General features: G+C 47.3%; 1 protein-coding gene across 1 annotated transcript in view; it reads right to left on the bottom strand.

Annotated features, from left to right (window-relative positions):
* The window catches only part of ABCA4 (ATP binding cassette subfamily A member 4), a 128,570-nt gene that overhangs the window by 18,079 nt on the left and 89,900 nt on the right, over positions 1–20,591 (bottom strand). The window contains exons 28-39 of the mRNA XM_054668016.2: positions 20,142–20,266; positions 19,574–19,672; positions 18,591–18,777; positions 14,030–14,124; positions 12,468–12,500; positions 10,928–11,033; positions 10,722–10,796; positions 10,322–10,491; positions 8,669–8,846; positions 4,834–4,949; positions 3,637–3,784; positions 332–455 (exon numbers count right to left, since the gene is read on the bottom strand). Of these exons, the coding sequence (XP_054523991.1) occupies positions 332–455; positions 3,637–3,784; positions 4,834–4,949; positions 8,669–8,846; positions 10,322–10,491; positions 10,722–10,796; positions 10,928–11,033; positions 12,468–12,500; positions 14,030–14,124; positions 18,591–18,777; positions 19,574–19,672; positions 20,142–20,266 (1,456 nt within the window). The remainder of the gene's footprint in view (positions 1–331; positions 456–3,636; positions 3,785–4,833; positions 4,950–8,668; positions 8,847–10,321; positions 10,492–10,721; positions 10,797–10,927; positions 11,034–12,467; positions 12,501–14,029; positions 14,125–18,590; positions 18,778–19,573; positions 19,673–20,141; positions 20,267–20,591) is intronic.

Raw genomic sequence — 20,591 nt, 5'->3', positions numbered from 1 at the left:
CTGGGCATCAACAGGAATTGAGTCCACTTCAGCCGCCCCAGCTCACCCCACAGACCTGGCCACAGCACAAGGCCCACTAGACCAGGCCTTATGTGGGAACTGAGAAGAGCCAAACACCCGCCTCATAAGGGCTGCCCTCCATCCCTCCTGTGGCTCCCCAGCCATGGAAACAGAGGCACCCTAATCCTCTCTAGCTGGCAGGACACCTCCAGCCCAACAAGGTCCCCTCCTAGCACCAGCCCCTGCCACAGTCTGATGCAGGAGCCCCCCCGGTAACCCTCCCAGCTTTGGACCCAGGGCCCATGCTCCATGGGCCTCGGCTACCACCCACCAAACCGGGCATAGACATCTGTCACAGCCTGGCTCAGTGCAAGGTCAATGAGGCCCCGGCCCAGGCAGAAGTGGGGGAAGACAATGAGCAGCTTCCTCAGCACGGCGTTGAACCTGAGCAGCGTCTGAAACAGAGAAGTAGCACTGTTGGAAACGGGGCAAACCCCACCCCCCCTCTCTTCAGCAGGTGGGGCCCAGATGCTCTCACAGGACAGCACAGGGCAAGGCCTGCAGAGAGTCCTTGCAGCCAGACTGGCCACTGGAGGCATTTGTCCAGCAGAGCATCATGGGTTTGCAATGGAGGTCATGAAGTACTTACAAGCAGTGCCTCAAGGCCAGGCCAAGGAGCTAATCAATTAAATGACCAATCAAGGACTGGGGCTCCTTGCAAGTTTCTAGTGGGCGGGAGCTGCCCCTTTGTCTAGCCAGGCAGCATCTTCTAAACATTTACTATGCTCAGTACCATGTGGACACCGAGGCTAACTGTGAGGAACCTGCATTACTGTCCTTACCCCTCCCCTAGGTGACTCTGGGGGTGACAGCAGGAATGTGCAGAGAAGCTGCAGCCCTCCTGCTGTCCACTTAGGGAGCTCTCCCTGCAGACTCACTTTGAAACAACAGGAGCCCTCAAGGCATTTGTTAACAACAGGTGCAGGGGGCCAGCAGGCCCTGAGCCATCTCCAGCTCTGCTTTTCAGCCCCTCACAGGGCAACTACCATTGTCTAGGGAGAGGAGGGTTGGAGACTCTCTCTGGGGTCTGTGTTAAGCCAGGGACTTGTTTTCAAGTGGTCGGACTTGGCATGTTGGGCAGAGCCTCCCCTGAGAAAATAGAAGGGACATCGAGGGGTATGAGGCCAGCATAGCTCCTGGCTGGGCCACTGCTGTCCATTCCATCTGGCTCCTCCAAGTCCCACAACCTCCTCCCTCTCCAGCCTCCACACCTGCGCCCACATTACCTCATCCTTCCCTGCCTACCCTGTCTCCCTACTCTTTCTGGAATCACTGTGCTCTTTGACCTCTAGGCCTGGGCATGTGCAGGCTGTTACCTATTGCTCCAAGCAGGAAAGAATGCTCTTTTCCCTTCTGCTTTCTTAAAGATTCCTGTTCTTCTTTAGACAGCTGGCTCAGAGAGTGCCTTCTCTTACAAGCCTTCCAAGATTCCCATGAGAAAGTATCCATTCCTCTCTCCCAGCACTTATCACATTCCCATGATTAATTTTTTAAAAATCTGCCTACTTTCTCTACTAGTCAGTGGGCCCCTGGAGGGTGGGCACTGAGTTCTAATTATTTTTTTGTCCTTCCTAAATACCTGCGCAATGATTAGCTCAGAGTAGGCACATCATTATTTATTAAATGGGCTAATAGAAATCTATAGGCTGAAATTGAACTTCCTCCACCACGGCTCCCCCAGCCCCTGCAGCCTGGCTCTTCCCGCTGCCTCTGGCCTGCAGCGTGTTATCTGCCTCACTCCTCTGCTGCTCTGTCACACACTGTATTATGGAGGATCATACACTGTGGCTTATATCGTTGCAAACTTCGTGGGCAGGTCCTTTTCCGACTGGAACGGGAGCCTCTGGAGGGCAGGACGAGTGGGCCACGCTTGTTTATATCAGCACACACCCAGCACGTGGTGTTCAGCTGGTAAAGACCTCCTGACCGCACACGGGAGGCAGCTGCTGGGAGCTGGGGAGCCTCCTGTGGGATACTGGGGGTTTCCATAGCAGCTGTGTATCTGATAATTTACATGAAAATACCAGCTTTTTGAAGGCGGGTGCTTAGCAAATGTTGGCTAAATGGGTGCAGCCTCAGAGGGGAAAATGTTCTGAGTTGCTTTAAGCTGGCTATTTAATTATTCTGAAGGAAAACTGTCTTAAGACTTAGTGGGCTGTGAGCCTGTGACAAACACAGCTCTGCAAAGCAGCATTTTCAGTCACCTGGGTGCTCTGGCCATCTGCTGGGGCTGTGTTCTTATCCCCCCGCCTTTCCAGAGTCTGACTCTGACATGCTGAATTTCTTATCATTCATGGGACAGATGAGGCTTCATTACTTGCCTAGCAGCCACGAAACCCTAACAAGATCTGGAAAGAGTCAGTCTCAGGGGTCCACGGGTCTGGGCGGTTCATGGTGGGGCCTCCACACAGATTTGTCCTGTGTTCCCCAGTGGGGCCCAGAGGCAGGTGGAGGTGGGTGTGGTAGGGCAGCAGTGCAGATATGCTGGCCGGTCCCACCCTCTGAACTGGGACGAGCTAATGAGAGGAAAGGTTGAGGCGCCTGAGGACACAGGCACGTGGTGAGGCAAATGTTCCAAGGACAGCCACAACCAGGACTCAGACACAGCGGTGGGGACTGGGAGTGTGGAGTGTGGAGTAAAGACAGCCCTGCAGCGACTGCCTTCTTTTTTTCCCCCTCTTTTTATGATTCAGTTTGGCCATCTGTCTCTGGACAGGGGGAGGTCAGGTGGAAGGGACAACTGGGCTTGGCAGCTCATAAAAGTGAGGCATTCAGCATGGAGAACACCCAGTCTCTTCGTCAAGATTAACTTGCCCAAGGAATAGTATATGTCAGAGTGTTACAATTTCCATAAGGAAGTGGGAGAAAGACCGTATAGGGATCTGCTGATGTGTCTCCAGAGCACACAGGAAACTCAAGTAAGAGTTTGCCTCTGGAGAAGAGAACTGCATGAGTGGGAAACAGGGGTAGGAAGGAGATTTTTTCATTGTATGCCTTTTTGTTCCTTTTAGATTTTGAAATTACTCAAATGTATTGATGTATTGTGTGTAAAACCCAACACCCAAAGTCCCTGAGAAAACCTTTCTGAAAGAGTAAGCAAAGCTTAAAGTTTATTGCAAGAATAAAGTTTTGCTTGCAGAATAAACACAGAAAACCATTTCATTCAGAGCACAGAAATGAAAAAGGAGCTTATAGGAAGGAAAGAAGGAAGAAAGAAGGAAGGATGGAGGGAGGGATGGAGGGAGGATGAAAGGAAAAAGGGAGAGAAGGCAGAAGGAAAGAGGAAGGGAAGGAGGGACGAAGGAAGGAAGGCAGCAATGAAAAAGGAAGGAAGGAGGGACGGGGGAAGGAGGGAGGAGGGAGGAGAAGAAGGAAAGAGGAAGGAAGGATGGGAGGAAGGAAGGATAGGAGGAAGGAAGGAAGGAAAGGAGGGAGGGTCGGGGGTAGGGAGGAAGAAAGTGGCACTCATCTGCATACAGCTGCTACATGTACGATGCTTGCCCCTGGCTCTGCTTGACCAACACATACTCTACTATCCTACTAATCAAACAAAAAAGCCAAGAAAGTTATGCTCACCCGGTTATTCTCAAATAATTCCAAGATGAAGGTAATAGCACTGCTGTTGATGCCGATGAACAGATTAGCACAAGATAAAGCCACATAGGCTGTGCTGGGGACATCAAACAGGAAGGATGCTGGGTACATCATGGGAATGACCGCCCATCTGTGTGAAATGAGACAACTCAGAATGATGGAGTTCCACATTCCATTCCACCTACAATACGTCTAGATATAATGCACTCCCCTTACACCTGAGGTGATGCGTGTGAACTGGCCAGAGTCCCAGGGGACCAGAGAGATACTCCATTTGTTGGTCTCTGTGCCTCAACTTTAAATGGAGATAATGATGCCTGCCCTGACCACTTCATGGGGTTTTGTGAGGAGCAAATGGGCTGCTAGCTGTGTATGTACTCTGTAAACTACAAAGCCCTGTACAATTCATAGGAGGGTTCTCCAGCCTGCAACACCTCCCACTCTAGCCTGGGTCAGCAAAGCCCAGCTGAGGTCATCTCAGATGAGCCCAGTGAGCTCATCTTCACAGCTTATAGTCAGGTTGGTTCCCAACTTCTCTATTTCCAAGAGAAAGATGTGGAGACCAATGCTTTGGCAAGGCTCTACTGGCCCACAGAGGAAGGACCAGGATCACTATTTTCATTTTACAGATGAGGAAACTGAGGCCGAGATGGATGAATTACTCATTCAAATTTACACACATGGGAAAGAAAGTTGCATGCTGGGCCCTGTAACTCTGCTGATGTAACCCCTGTGTCTCCTCTGTCCCTGACTCAGGAGGAGCTTTTTGGCCGGAGTCTTCTACTGTGGGCAGTAACTCTTGGCCAGTTCACATGGGGACACTGAGGTGGACAGATTGGCCACAGATGAGTGAGAGTCAGAGCTGGGTGAGAAGCTGGGGAATGGCTGACCTCCAGGCTTTGGTCAAGGCCTCAGTTTGAGTAGAAGATTCAGATCATGTGGGACTTCTCTCGTTGTCACTGACAGGACCAGGCCTCAGAGATACCTCTGTCAGTGGAGTCAGAATCAGAAGCCAGACAGATCCCTGGTTATCAGCTTCAGACCCTACCTGGGGCCGGAAGCTAAACTTGTGGGTGCTACCATCACAGGACAGCCCAGGTTTTCTGTCAGGAGATGATCCCCCACCCCCACCACCAGGCTTCTCTTCAGAGGCATTAGCTAATGGCCCAAACGGCTTACCCATACAGCAGGAGCAGTGCCACAAGGGCAGGAAGGTTTTCTGGAGAAGTGTAGGCTTTCTTCTGAAACCCGATGAAGATGCCCACCACCAGCCCAGCACTCACGGAATAATTCATCTCGGAAAGAGAAGAGGAGAGCAAGTCACTTAACCTCTCAGACCTGCTTCCGGCTCTGCAAAATGAGGGGTGGGGCCAGGCTCCTCCAGCTCGTAGGGTCTGGGATTCTGATTCGACTTGCTTTTTAAACAGTTCTTGGTTGGCAAACATATGTTAAGCTGTCACTAGTCCTCCTACCCCACCCCGTGCCCTACCTCCCTGCCAAGGGAACCTTTAGTTTGTATCTTTTGAAAGGATCAATTACAAAATTCTGCCTGGTCTCTCACTCTTTCTATTTGGTCATAAAGTTTTGTTGATTCTTCTTTCTAAGCATGTCTTCAGAATTCAGAAAAACTTAAAGCCTAGTTCTTGGCTTCACAAAGCTCAAATAAATAATGACACCCTTTTTAAACAATTTAGTCCTACAGCCACTATACTGGGCACAGAAAGGGGACAGCAACAGTGGGGTTAGGGGAGGAGCCATAGTGATCAGGAGCAGGGCAAGAACCAGAGACGGGCTTCCTCAGGGGGCAACCTGCTGTGGGGTGTGGAGGCCTCAACGGGATGAGAAAGATATCCTTACAGGAGGCTGATCTGGTGCGGGGTATCAGAGCCAGAGCAGAACGAGGAGGACCTGCACGCAGCAGAGGAAGCTGGAGCAGGGAGAGGACGGCATCCACATGGGGAGGGGATGGTGGCAGAGTTGGGCACTGTTCAGGTGTATAGGTCCGGTAGATAAATGAGTTGGGAGTGAGAGAAGCCAGTGTCTCACTGTTGGAGAAGGAAGTTACAGATGTGGAAAGAAAAAAAACTAGAATGAGCCCTGTGGAGTTGGTTTTGGAGAGCTCATAGTGTTCACTGTATAGGTAGATAGAGAACTGTAGATAGAGGTGTGTGCATACCTGTGTGTATATCCATATCTTCCCTAGTTCTATCACTGAGAAGGCCTGGGACCAATGGTGCTCCAGAGGCAATGAACATATCTAGCACTCAGACCTTGGCTTCTGAGGGCCACTTCCCACTGGCAGGAACCAGGGCTTCTTGGGGAGAGGGTAGGAGTGGGGATAATGGAAGGATGAGCCTGGAATATCTTGCTGTGCCATTGAGCATGGAGGAGCTCCAGGGGCATGAGGACCCAAGTCAAGACGATACAGAAGCCAGCTTCAACGGCCCCCCACTGACCACAGTGGGGATAATGTGAATATCAAAATAAATAATGATAGTCTTGGATCATAGTCCATTGATTAACACATGAACCATGACTGCATACAGAGATAAATAAATGGATGAATAAATGGAAACTTGTATAATGAATAGGATATTTATATATCTTTGAAGTACCTCTACCTGAAATTTGTATTTATTATAAAGGGGAAAAGAGTAATTTTACAGTGAAGAAGCTCAGCAGACACCTTCTTAAGTGACCGAATTGAACATCATCAGTAACAGAGCAAATTGAAATCAGAAGCCACCTGATAGGATGCAGTGAGAACACAGCATCTGTTTCGTGATACTGCTGCCAAGATGCACACCCTCAACCTGGGCAAGAGGAAACCTCAGACAAGCTCAGACCAAGGGACATTCTGCAAAATAACCAGCCTGCAATCCTCAAAGTGTCAAGACCATGAGTGTTAACAAAAGACTGTGGAACTCTTCCAGGCTGAACGAGACTAAAGAAACAGCACAATCAAATGTCACGCATGATTCTGAGCTAGATCCTTTTTTCTGAAAGACATCACTGGGGCAATGGGCGAAAGAGGAGTGGGGTGTGAGGATTAGGTGGTGATGACACATCAGTGCTGGTTTCCTCATGTTGACAGTTTGTGTTGTGGTTGTATGGGGTGTATCCTCGTTTGTAGGAAGTATACATTGGAGGTGCTGAGGGGTGTGAGAGAGAGAGACAGGAAGAGAGAAATAAATGAGAAGGGGCATCTTGCTGAGAAGTTACTTTCAAATGACTCAGAAAAAAATGTTTCAACTGTACTTGTGACTTTTCCATAAGTCTGTAACTGTTGCAAAATTTTAAAGTAAAGAAAAATAGATGACACATATAAGAATTTAAAACATCATATATGTGCTAAGTGAATGACATAAGCAATAATTGTTTGTTCCTTCATTCAACTTTTTTTTGCCACTGGCTAATGGTGGTCCTAAGTTCCAAAATGATGGATCGCAGAGGTGAGATTACAGGCCAGCTTTAAAATTCTGGAGCATCAGAAAGCCTGCTAACATGATGCCTGCCATCTTCTACCACTTCATTGGACTGCCAGCTAGTATCACCTCCCACCTCAGATGTCCACTCTATCCTAGCTACATCTCTCTCCATAGGCTCAGAGATCCCTGTAAGCGCACACGCGCGTGCGTGCACACACACACACACACAGAGACACATGGGCCAGCCCCAAGTGTGTAAATTCTATTTCTCATCTTTTAAAAAAAGTAAAATTAAAAGCCTCCGCACTTTTCTAAGTAACTTTTCAGTACCGGTGGGCCTAGCTCCTTTTATATTAGCATCACAGGGCCAATGTGGCACCTGCAGTTGATGCTCTTATCCAAAGAGAGGCTTTCAGGTTCTGACCTCCTCCCCGTGCGTTTATGAGTGTTTCCTCGTGTAGACAGAAGAGAGAGGAAATAATTTAGTTGCTACTGATAATTTCTGGTTTTGTATTGTTAAGTGATAGCTGCTTACTAAGCTGAGCAAGATAGAAATCATATCTTCAGGAATTCCAATATTCACCATCATTTTAAAAAACCATGGATGAGAAGGTCATTTGTGTTGGTCTCCATCAGTTGGTATATCTTATCATCACATGAAATGGAGGCTCATGTTGGTCTTAAAATGTTGAGATTTCACTACTCAAGACACCTAGAATAAATTGGGGTTGATGTCATAATGATCCCTGTTACATTATAACTAGGCCTTTACTACCAATTCCTTTGACCCTGCAGCCTGTAATAGGGTACCCTATCCTGACCCCTCCCTACCCCCACCAACCTTGGTTGTCAGGAAGGTGGTAGTGTGCTATTGATTTAATAAATATTTTTTCTTCATTTTTCCCTGTAGCGGTGGTTAATCTAATAAGTGAAGGTCTTATTACTTTGGCCACTGGCTGGGGTTGCCAGATTTGGCAAATAAAAATCTAGGATGCCTAGTGAAATTTGAGTTTCAGATAAACAACCAGGTTTTTTTGTTTTTTTTTTTTTAGTGTAAATATGTCCTGTGCAATATTTGAAGTAGCATATGCTTATACTAGAAATTATTCATCATCTGAAATTAAATTTAACTGGGTGTCCTGTATTTATCTGGTGACCCTACCACAGGGAAAGTTTTACCCTTACCCTTTTGAAGGTGGGGCAGGATTTGAGAAGGGGACTTGGGGTGAAAGACCCCTTCATATTACCTTCTCAGCACCAGACTGATTCCAGGAAGGCCAGACTCATGCCTGCGGTGCAGTGATTATTTGATGGGTCAGAAGACCCCTCAGTGCAGGACATAGAGAGCCCCCATTCACCAGTTGTTAAGCTGCACCCCACAGCCTTTCCTAGCTTCGGGCTCCTAGTTCTGTGCCTTTCTAAGAAGATGTCAAGGGACAGCAGATACACAAGGCCCTTGGCCCAGTGCCTTTCAGCAGCCCTGGCACCGTGAGAACCCCTCCCCTCTTGGTCTGGTCCTTCAGAGCACACACAAGCTCCACCTTGGGCCCACGGCGGGGAGGGAGGCGCTGTAAACTGACACTTACGATGTCCCAGAGGAAGTTGGTCACCCAGTAGGTGGTGGGGCTCACTCCACTGATAAACTGGAGGTGCTTGGATTTGTTCACCCGCTCCTGGATCAAATAAAGGACAAAGCTGGCTGGGACGAAGGACATGGAGAAAATCACGCAGATGGCAACCACAGCATCCACTGAAGTGGTCAGCCTGCAGCAGGGCCAGAGACACAGGGAGAGGGCGATGAAGAGGGAGGAGCAGAAGGAGGAGAAGATACAAAGTCAGGCTTTGGGAAGGCCTTACACCCGCCCAGGGGTGGCCTCCAGGTTCCTCTTCTCTACCTTGAAGCTGTCACTCCACTAAACTGTCTTAATCCATATAGACCAAGGTTAAATGGGTATTTGTGGGTTGCCTTTCTATTTCATGTGAATATTTCTAGACAACCTTTCTTTTTATTATATTCTCTATTTTTATGGTGTATAGAAATAGATGTTTATATTAATCTTACGTACTGCAATGCTCTTATTAGCTCTAATAATCTGTCTATAGAGTCTCTTGAATTTTCTATGTTGACAGACATACGGTCTGTGAGATTTATCTTTTGTTAATAATCATCTTGTTAAATCACATTTTCAAGAAGTACATCATAACACAAGGAAATGTTCATGATGTAAATTTAAGTGAAAAGAGGGCAGGCAAGTTGTACAGGGACTTGGCTCTATTTATTCTTTCCTCAGCCAAATAGAAGGCATCTGGCTGAGGGGTAAGTTGGGGCTAAAGCCAGCCTGAACTTTATGTACAAGCCATAACCCCTGGCATGGGACAGTGTCCACCTACAGAAAAGAGCATTTTTACTAATTTCCACAAAGGTATCCTATGTGGTAGTCACTGCCTTGAGAAAACTACAGATCATATCATCCATACATGTAGTAAGCTTAGAACAAATGACTGGAAGGAGACACACGAAAGTGTGGCTGAGTGAGAATTAACAGAGGACAGTCTAGGGCCCTAGGGTGTCCAGAGGAAGACACCAAGGACCCAAGGCCCAGGTTTTAGTGGATGACCCTGGGCATGTTCACTGGCACTCAGCGTGTGCTAGGATAGTAAAATCAGGACCCCACAACGTTGCTGAAGTTTGCACTAACAAAGGCGCTCCTACCAACCCCTCCTCCATGTAGGCCTCAAATAGAGTGAACATACTACAAAACGCACAAGACCACTGCCTCCACTGGCTGAAACTGTGCAAGAAGAGCCTCAGCTTGAGGGTAGCAAAGCTCTGTCAACATCTCCAAAGTATGCTCTTCTGAGGAAATTCCTGGAATCTAAGATAATTACTCCGAGGGAGCTGAAAGGTTTACTGAACTTTGCCAGTTCCTGGCAGCTGCTTTGCACATAGCAAAGATAATAATTGTATAAGCTGCAGGAGCAACTTGCTATCAAAAGCCAAAAGGGAATGGAACCAAATGTAAACTTACTTTCCACATAAATGCTGGGGAGAAAGAATGACCAAGAGGTCTGGTATGTGAAGTGTGAGGCGCTTATTTGAAAGTCGGATGTTCATATGTGCCTGACTAAACAGCATTACCATCCAAATCAGCACTTCACGGTGAGAGAATCCTCTCAGGATGTTCAAAGAGTGGAGAAGGTGACAAGAAAGTGGTGAGGCTGGGGCTGTGGTGGCTTACACTGTAATCTCTGAGAGCTGCTCCTTGGTCAGGTTCAGGGGTTGGCTAATGACGGTGATTCCATACTCCTCGGGGCTCCTGTCCTTGGGCAGGCTGGCCCGTAAGATGGCGTTGTGGGCCACATTGAGAAAGCTGACCAGGGCATGCCAGCCTTTGTTATTAAACCACACCTAGAGGGTGGAGAGGACATCTGAGACGTTGCACTAACAGCTAGTTAAAGCAGAAATCAGGGAAGGAAAGGAAATTTGAGAAGCAGGAAGGGTTTGGTAGCTGGAAGACATTCCTTGCTAGATTTCAGCAGGAGGAGGGATGGAATTTAATGAAGGTAGGAAAGTAAAAATAAAATAACCAGCTCAGGTAAATTTTTAGCTCCAGAGCAGATTATACATAGGTCAAGTACCTTAATGTTGTCTTCAGTTTCTAGATGTTTAAGGAAATCAGGTATTTCTTTAGAGGCCTCTCTAGTGATAGGGCCCTAAAAGCCATGTAAACAAACAAACAAGACGGTTTTAATTTTTTTTTCCTGTTATCACTCATGAGAGTTTCTCATTCATGGTAATTAAGCAAGTCAAAAATCCTACTCAAATCTCCAGTCTGTTTACATACCCCGCTCACATTCATGATCCGGCCAAGGTCGCTTAAAAACCCAACAAGTGCTTCCCCTGTGATGGGGACGACTGGCAGCTTTCCTCCAATGGAAATTCCTCCATACCTGACAAGGAAACAGGAAATCCTCAGACCAGGGCCACGAACTTCACGCCTACTAGCAGCTCTCTCGTGTTTTGTAGGGAAACATGAACTTTCGGCGGAATTGCCTGGACCAGCGAGCAACATGGCTCCACTTTACAAACCAGCTTTTAACTCTTTTCCCACTGCTGCTGCCTCCAGGAAAGAGTCCAAACCCTCATCCTGGCCTCTGAGGCCCTTCTGCATCCGGTCTGTGCCCCTCTCCAACTTCATCCTTCCTCAGCCCTTCCCTGGAGTGGCCTATTCTGGACATATCGAGTCACTTCCAGAGCTCCTCATGGCCCAGACTGCCTGCATGTCTCTTCCTTTGCATGGCTGCTAGCTCCCCTCGGCACCTTTCCCTTTTGGGAGCATCGAGCCAACTCCAGGTCCTCTTTCACATGTCACATGTCATCTCCTCCCATCCCAGCCAAGGACTCCTTTTCTGTGCCACCTCTGTGCTTTGCAGGTACTTCTAGCAGCACAGGACCCATCTTCATCCTGTCATCCCTACCTCTCGGGGCTTCTGTGCCTCACACCTGTTCAGGGAGGCCCTTAGCCTCTCCTGCCTGGACTTGTGCTCTGCTTCTTCACTGGCCCTGGGATCTATCTCCTGTACTGCCCTGGAAGTCTGAAGTGACTGTGTGGAAACACCAGTCTGAGTGCATCACTCCCTGGCCTCAAACCCTTCAAAGGCAGGGCAGAAGCCAAAGTCAACAGAACAGAATGAATTAGCTGGTTATACCAAGCAGAGGAGGAGCTCTTTCTCAGGGCCTTGAATCACTGCCTCACTCCTACTCTCTGTCTCAGCTGAGGCCCCACAGGTCCCTCTGGAGAGCAATCCTGAAAGCCAGATTTCATGTGTACGGTCTAGAATCTGCCCAGGAAAGCACATACATGTCAGCCCCGCACCTGTTCTGGAGGTGCAGTTCCTGAGGGAGGCTGGGAGGCAGCAGGCTCCTAGAGTCCCACTTGATGAGGCTCTAAACCTCTGGAAATATTTCAACCTCCAGGATGCCTCAGGAATGGGGTGAGTCTGGGGCTGGCCCACACTCCCTGAAGCTTAAAAGGAATGGGCCAAGGAGTGTCCCGGGTTTAGGCTACAAGGTCCTCTTGTTGGAGTATTATAAACTGTTATATACTTGGAGGTTTTAGAAGCTTTTTTTGGGTGAGAATGCTCTGAAACGCCACATCAGGGAATGCCACCCCCACTTATGTCCTCCAAGAAGAGGCACCACTGAGTGTCTTCTGAGTCTGGGATGTCCCTAGCCACATATTCTTCAGGACATGTCTTGTGACTTCCTGAGCACCTACAGAACAGCCCCTCCTCATGGCTGTGAGGTGTGCCTTTTAAAAGTGTGCAATTATTTCAACAATGAATCAATCTGAGATTTTAATTCTGATAAAAATAGTTTCTTACCTCTGTTCATTGACCCAGAATTTGCTCTTTAAGCTGAAAGCCAAAATAAAATAATGCAATGAATACCACAAGTACAGCAGTGCCGTTAACTTTCTTTCCCAAACATTGATTTTGAAGACTGAAGTCTCAGTCTTCAGGGGCATTTTTGCATTTTCCGATATCCAAGCAATGCGGAAGCCGCCCAGCCCTGGGACATTGCCTGAATACACATGCAGAGAAAGGACCTATGATTTCCCCCACTGGCTCTCCAAATCATATCCCGCATGCTGGACTTTCTGAGTGGTCCTGTTGTCAGGTCATATGTCAGGTCAATATGCCTGATCTGGACCCAGAACACATGGCAATGACCATGTCAGTGTGGAATGAAGGCTGCAGCCCTCCTGTCTTCCACCCTGCACAAATGAGACTCTAACAACCACCTGCACACCTCGGGGGAGTTCCGACTCACTCCACAGCCCAAAGTTAAGGCACTGACATTCAGTCAATCAAGGGTAAAATGACAAAATGGGAAATGAACAGATGCCAACTCTGGACCCCAGAGCTCAATCCCATGAACTGTCATTGTCATCCACCTTTAAGTACACACGCACAAAATCCAAAATTTCATACTGTAGATTTGCTGCTGAGAACTCAGTTTGGGATGGTTGCTGTTTATTGCATTCTATTTATTCTGCTTTTATTTTGGGGCTTGGATGGCATTCTTTGTTTTGCTAAATGCTTTCACCATTTGCAGTGTGTTCTAGTTAATTAAGTCAATTTATCCCTCGTTCAGGGCTCTGGCAGGTGAAGCAACAGAAGGTCCTACTAAAGTTAGACAGGAGGTTTTATCTTAAAGCCCCAGAGCCTGTGCGGACTGGACCACACTTCCTTAGGATCCTCTCTCCTGGCATGGCATGCCCCTGTCAAGCTGCTTGTTCTGATACGGGCTGCCAAAGCTGTTCCATCCTGGATGGGGCTGATAAGAACAGCTGGAGAGCCAAGAGAACTAGATATTTCTTGAAAAGTTCATTGGCATCTCAAAGGGCAGTGATCACAGATGATAATTCACATTTAGAATATGACAGCTGCAGTTGACCTGGCTCGCCCTGGCGTGTGCTGGACTCAGACACTATCCCGCTGCCTCTTTCCCACCCTATCTTTTTCCTTTCTCTTTTTTGCCACTTACTTATTTTCTTTTTCTTCTACTTTTTCCCCTATACTCCTCCACCTCCCTCCAAATTTTTACTCTCTCTTTTAACTAGTTAAAATATGTGGCTGCATTTTTGAATAACTTCTATGGTCTTCTGATATAACTTTTAATAATACGTGGGTTAAAATTTAAGACTGCTTGCCCTAAATGTAAAAACAAACAAACAACAAAAAAAGAATTAATCTTAAGTTACATTTTACTTGTATGTGCCTCAATTGCTTTTTATGTTGAGTGGGGCCCTCAAATCAGATAAAAAAGAAAAAAATCTACTGCCCTGATCATACATAAATTGAGAGAGAAAATTATTTTCTGTCCCTAGTTAATATCTTCTACAGGGAGCCAGGATAAAAAGCATAAAAGGATTTCTTCTTACCTGCTTCTTATAAGAGCAGGATACGTTTTTACCAAGAAGTCGGAGATGTTCCTGTCCGTCAGGTCTTGTAGAATTTCCGTGCTGCGCTGTGTTCTCTGAGGCAATGAGACACCCACGTTAATTACCTTGGAACTTGAGGACTTACAAGTAGTTTGTGAAACTGCTTGTTCTCTTCCAAAAATTATTTACGGATTGAGCTGCTGAGAAAATACTAAATAAAGTACTGGCATCTCCCTAGTTCTCACTTCAATGATGTGTAACTCATCTTTGATGCCTCCTTTTTCGCCAATCCATTGACAAGACAGAATGGCGTCACTCCAAAACAAATCTCCAATCCATCTGCATTTCTCCAGCTCCAATACTGCCACGCTACCCAAGCCACCACCTAGACCACTAGAGAAACTTCCACACGGGTCTGCCTGATTCTGTCCTTGGTCTGCCAACTTCCGTTTTCCACCCAGCAGCCAGCTTGAACTATAAAAATGTAAACCCGAGCACCTCAGTCACCTTGCTTACTTATCCACTCCAATAAACCCTGGGATCAAATCTCGACTCACTACCAAGGCCCATGTGGCCGATGTGTGTGGCCCTGCCCCTCTCTGAACTCACCTGCCACACTGCCCTCCCTGTCTCTCAGCGAGCACCTCTCTCTCCTGGCGCAGCTTTGTGCTTGGCTGTTCACTCTGCCTGGGAACTCTACCTGTAGACCCTCTCATGGCTCGCTTCAAATTTTATTCCTCGGAGAAATGTTCCCGTTTCCAGTCACTCTGTATTGTCATGTACTGTTGTGTTATCTTCATAGCTCTCATTTCCATCTGAGAGTTTCCTCCTGATGGATCTGTTTACGTATTTGTATCTGTAATCCCCCGTAGGATATCATTTTGGTGAGAGCAGGGACTTTGCCTGATTTGTGAGCTGTTGTGTCCCCAGCACCCAGAATAGTGCGTGGCATACAGATGACACAGTTGATTTGTGACATTAATGAAAGAATTTGAATAGTGCCTTACAATTTACAAATCACTTTCAAAATACATCTAGGACTGGAAGCTAGTTCATCGAAATATTTTGGAAAATTCAAAGGTGCATGGGTTTGTCCACCAGGTGGCAATATTACTGCAAATCTGGGAACACATTCCGCTTACATTCTCATAAAAGCATTCACTCTGTCAAGGGTGCTGCCCAGAAGTAGTTGAGGGGATTTTGGTGGCATTACACCGCCGTTATTGCGCACCATTCTTTCCTTTTCATACACTTTCTATCTCCTCCCCCTGTTTTCCCATTTGACTTTCCTCTTCTTTAATTCACTCTTTTCACCTTGTTTCTCTCTCTCCTGCCAGGAGGAGAGCTGGCACCTACCGAATGCTCCCTGTGTGTCGGGCACTATGTTAAATGCCCTACATACACGATCTCACTTCATCCTGACACTCTTTGAAAGAAGAATTTTTAGCTTAATTTACAGACAGAGAAACTGAGGTTCAGAACAGTTAGCTGACTTGCACTGACTGGGCTGCAAACTTGCAGGTGGGTGGCCCAGGGCCTAGGAACTGAATCTGCCTCTGTCTCCTCCTTGCTCTTTTCACTGAGTCACCTGCTTCTCAAGCTGAAAGTGGCACTCAGACACCTGCCAAGCTCCCCTGGTGGAATCCAGGTTGGAAAAATTGCTGCTGGCTGGGATAGCTTATGATAAATTGTTTTATAAAAGTTCTGCCCAATAAAATATTTGTGTAACCCTATCTCCACATATACTAGAAGTCAGGGACAGAGTGCTTCCCTCACCTCAGGACCCACCACATTCAAAGAATGTTAGAGCAGGGAGGGTCCCTAGAGATGACCACATTGCCCCATTTCCCAGATGAGAACAACTGATTGTCTCTGAATCAGGCCCACACCCTCTGGACTTATTCCAGGCTGAATGAGGGATTGTGTTTGAGTGGCTAGGGTGAGCAGATGTGAATAAGAGTGTGGGTTTGTGAGTGTGTGTGTGTGAGAAAGAGAGAGAGAGAGAAAGATTGAGAGAGAATGAGAAAGAGATTGAGAGAAAGAGAGAAAGAGTGAGAGAGAAAGAGTGAGAGAGAGATTGAGAGAAAGAGAGAAAGAGTGAGAGAGAAAGAGTGAGAGATTAAGAGATAAAGAGTAAGAGATAGAGATAGAGACAGAGAGATTGAGAGAGAAAGAGAGAGAGAGAAAAAGAGTGAGTGAGAGAGACAGAGAGCGCACAGCTCCTGTGCATATGCGTGGCATTCAGTTTTGCTCCAATGGAAGGCATGTATAATAGTGAGGAAATGCAGAAGTGAAAGAAAATGGCAGGAACTGGCTTGCCTTTTTCCAGGACTTTGGCTGTTACATTTTGTCCAGGGACCAAGGACCAACACTACTGAAAATAAGTTTCTAAGCTGGACAGACAGCGTGGAAGTAAGGGTTCGTTTAGGAAATGAAACACCATGTAGGTAGGCTTGGCCTCCCCTCCCTCGCCCTGGCCAACAGCTCAGGGTACAGTATCACAGCCTTGACGTCCTGATGCTGGAGGGTTTTGAGTGGAGGCAGCCACAGGAGCCCTCAGCATTGACAGCAAAGCAAACAAGCAAAGCTTCCTCTTGGGGCACAGAGGACTGAGACAAGCTCCTCGGGTCCTTCTTTTGGGATCCCTATGATGCAGCGGATGAGCTGTGATTCAAAGAGAGAAAATATTGCTTGAGAAATATAAAGATACATACTTTAGAATATAAAAAAGAGCAGGGATCGGGTGTTCTTGGCATAGAACCATTGATAAACCAGACTGTGATAGGTGCTGTGGCAAAATCTAGTTGCTCCCATTATTTGCTCCTCCCTGCTGCCTTAGCCATAGCCTTTTTTGTTGGGTTTGTAAGTGGAAGTACTATGTGGGAACTTCAGAAAACCTTCCCTAAACATAGCACATGTGCACACTCTGCCCTCTGTTTTGCTTCATCCCTCTTCCATTCCGCTGCCTGGAAGGCAGCTCCTGCCTTATTGGCTGATGAGGCTGAGGCCTGTTTAGTGTGGAGGAGAAAGAGAATAGAACACCGTGCACCACCCACGTAGACTTTTAGATGAGTGAGAAACAAGTTGCGTCTTGTTTCATCTGCTGTTAGTTTGGGGTTGTCATCACTTGAGTTGAATCTAATTCTAAATAATTCCTTGCCCACATGATTTCATTAAATCCTCATAATAATATTATGAAATAAGCAGTTATTCCCAATTCACAGGTGATAAAATTAAGGTTCAGAGAGGTCAAGTAGTCCACCTGGGGCTCTCCGTGTCCCATACCTGTGCTTTCCCACTGAACTGCATAGCCTGTTTGGGAACAGTTTATTCATTGACAAATCATTGGACAGGGCCGTCTAAGGCCCAGCCCTGGCAAGTCAACTGGGAGGCCCATTATCAACCAGGGACACAGCCTTCTTTGATGTCTCTAAATCCCCCAGGAGATGCTCACTGTAATCTGTTCTGGACTTTAGAACTCCCAGGACAGGGTGCTGCTCAGAGCCAAGATCCTTAATGTCCCTGCAAAAGATGGATGCTGGCTGTGCATGTATTTGTGTACATACCTGCAGATGCTGGAGACACAGCACATGGAGAGCTTCTTAATTAAGACTGTTAATAAGTGTGTAAACACATTTGCATTTGAATGTACATCATAGCATTGCTTATAATGGTGAAAACTAAAAAACCTAAGTGGCCAATAATGGGAGATCAGTTAATTTAAAGTAACTTTAGGCCAGGAGCAGTGGCTGACGCTTGTAATCCTAGCACTCTGGGAGGCAGAGGTGGGTAGATCACTTGAGGCCAGGAGTTCAACACCAGCCTGGCCAACATGGTAAAACCCCGTCTGTACTAAAACTACCAAAAAAATTAGGCGGGCATGATGGTCCGTGCCTGTAATCCCCACTACTAGGTGGGGCTGAGGCACAAGAATTGAATCTGGGAGGCAGAGGTTGCAGTGAGCCGAGATCACACCGCTGCACTCCAACCTGGGTGACAGAGAGAGACTCTGTCTCAAAAAAAAAAAAAAAAAAAAAAAAAAAAAGGAAATTCAAACAATGGGATAATATACAGATATTAAAAGTGATGCAGATGTCTATTTATTGACATGGATGCATGTTCATAGTAAATTATGCAGTAAATCAGATTTCAAGACAATATTTGGAATATAATCTGTTTGGGTGGCTGCAAACCAAACATTATCTGTGGTTATATCCAAGTGATGATTTTTTCCTTCTGACTTACTGTGTTTTCTAATTTTTCTATAATGAGCACATATGACTTGTTTAATTTTTTTTAGTGCTTAAACACATTTTTTCTACTAGATCAAATAGGAAGTATCTGGTGGAAAATGAAGCTTTTGGTGAGTGGCTTCCTCCAGTTGGCAGCCACAGCGCCCTGTGGGGAGCCCCTCCCAGAGGGTGCAGGGAGTTTGGTTTAGTCCCCTACTCAACTGCCAGTTTGAAATGTTAGTTTGTGAGAGACTCAGGAGATACCAGGGACTCCCCTAGTCCCTCTGTGGCAGGCAGACCTGGGGCCCCGTTGTTTGGGGGTCAGGTACCTGGGGGGGCGGGAGGCCCCCGGCACCCTCGGGGCACTCTGGCAGCATGGTGAGCTTCTCCCTGGTGCTGCACCTGCAGGATGGTGAAGGGTTGGCCTGTGTCCATTTCTGCTTCTGGAACAGCTGGGTGATGTTTGGGGACACAGAAGGAGTCTTCCAGGGTGTTGAGTTGCCACAGGGGTACTCCCTCATGGAAGACAAGAAAATATTCCATAATCAGCCCCAAAGTTGCTGACAAATCCCTAGGCATAAGAAATTGTGCCCAACCCTTTCCTCCTCCTCTTTAGACCCAGGCCCTTTCTTCTTATTCTCTTGGAGGCTGGTTTCCACTCAAGCAATATCAAAACTAGGGTTTTGTGACTGACTAGGTGTGGGGCTGGGGAATAACCATCTCTAGCTTGTGGATCGTTTTGTCTCCCTTTTTATTCCTAGCAGCTCTAGCTGTTGAGAGACACAGCAACCAAAAGAGGAATTTGAAATTAGTCTGTTTTGGTCCTTATTGACAGCTTTGAAAAAGACTGAGGGAGAAAAGTTAAAATTATATTGAACTTTTAGGATTCCTGGTGGATGTCAATGGCCTTCGCTAACTCCCTTCTCCAGACTCACAACTATCACAAAGTACTGGTCACTGTGTCACTCACGCCATTCAAGGCCCAATCACACAATAGCATAACCCTATTTCCCTCCCTCCCTGCTCAGAGGCCTTTCAAATAAGTTATGGGGAATCATCTGTCAACTCAACATAGAACTTCTATGCTGAGAAATATAGAGCTGTCCAGTGGTGCGGGGGCTTCCTAGGTGGTAGTGAATGTCCCCGCACACAAGTGTGGAAGGAGAGGTTGGGGGAGTGCTGGTCAGAGACATGGAAGTGAGCAGCAGAGCAGGATTGAGTGGGGCCTCCCCAACGCCTGCCATCTTGAACCCACCGTCGGGTCCTCCCAGGGGAGCTAGTCTTCTTAGGACAGGGGCGCGTAGGCACTTACGGAAGCCACCCTTCCCTCAGGCAGCGGTTGCCAAAGCCTGGCTTATTCAGGAGGACGTCTGCAAGTACCGTGAACTGCTCACTGCCCGGTTCATCCATGCTAGACAGAGTGAGACATGTGACTGGGACAGAGCAGGCGCGTGCCAACATCATGCAACTCAGAGCCTTTACTGGATAGCTGCTGTGTGCCAGGTATGTATTGGAGGCACTGAATGCTGCCTTGGGATGGCGCTAGCTCTCCTGGGAGTGCGGTAGGCTGCCCGAACACTCGCAGTGGTCTGATGGCATGTCACCTATGCCTCAAAAAGATGGTGCTTCAACCCACTCACCTAAGCTTTGCATTCCTTTCCCCATTCGTCCTTCCCAAGCAGTCCTGCCTGTCCACTAGGATCACCTTTCCAAGCAGTGGCAGATACATTAAGTTCCTTTCTGCAGGCAGCCCAAAGACCCCTCCCCTCTCTCATTGGTGAAGGTCCCAGTGAAGTGGGAAGGTCAGGGCCCTTCTAAGCAGCATGTGACCCAGGTGCCCCAAACCCACAGAGGAGAATGGTGACCCCGAGTCCGCGCACCTGAAGAAGGTGTACTGCTGCCCATATATCCAGGGGTGAAGGGTCAAAGCGGGGTATTCGCCAAAAGGAGGGATAACGATAGAAAGCATCAGAGCCAAAAACACAAAGGTAGCCGGGAGCACGATCTGTGGGAGAATAGACATGGAATAAACATGACTGTGGCATGGAGATGTCACACGTGCGCGTGCACACACATCTTCATTCTTTTAAACATTTATCCTGCAGCCTCCTAATCAGCCCCTGGTGGAGAGGGTTGGGCTTCTGGGGGAACATAATAAGCAGGGTGTGCAAAGGTAAGATGTGTAGAAGAAAACAGAATGTTCTGGTGGCCACTGAAGAATCTGAATGCAGCCCAGTGTTCAGCCAGACTTCAAAGGGCATTTCAAAGAGCAAGTCACGTGACTCACTGTTCTTTAAACCAGAGCTTCTTTTTCTAAATTAAAAAACATT

Source organism: Pan troglodytes, chromosome 1 (assembly GCF_028858775.2).
Source record: "Pan troglodytes isolate AG18354 chromosome 1, NHGRI_mPanTro3-v2.0_pri, whole genome shotgun sequence".
In the NCBI taxonomy this organism is placed as follows: Eukaryota; Metazoa; Chordata; class Mammalia; order Primates; family Hominidae; genus Pan; species Pan troglodytes.
Note: the sequence above shows the minus strand (reverse complement) of the source record. Positions and strands in the feature narration are given on the sequence as shown.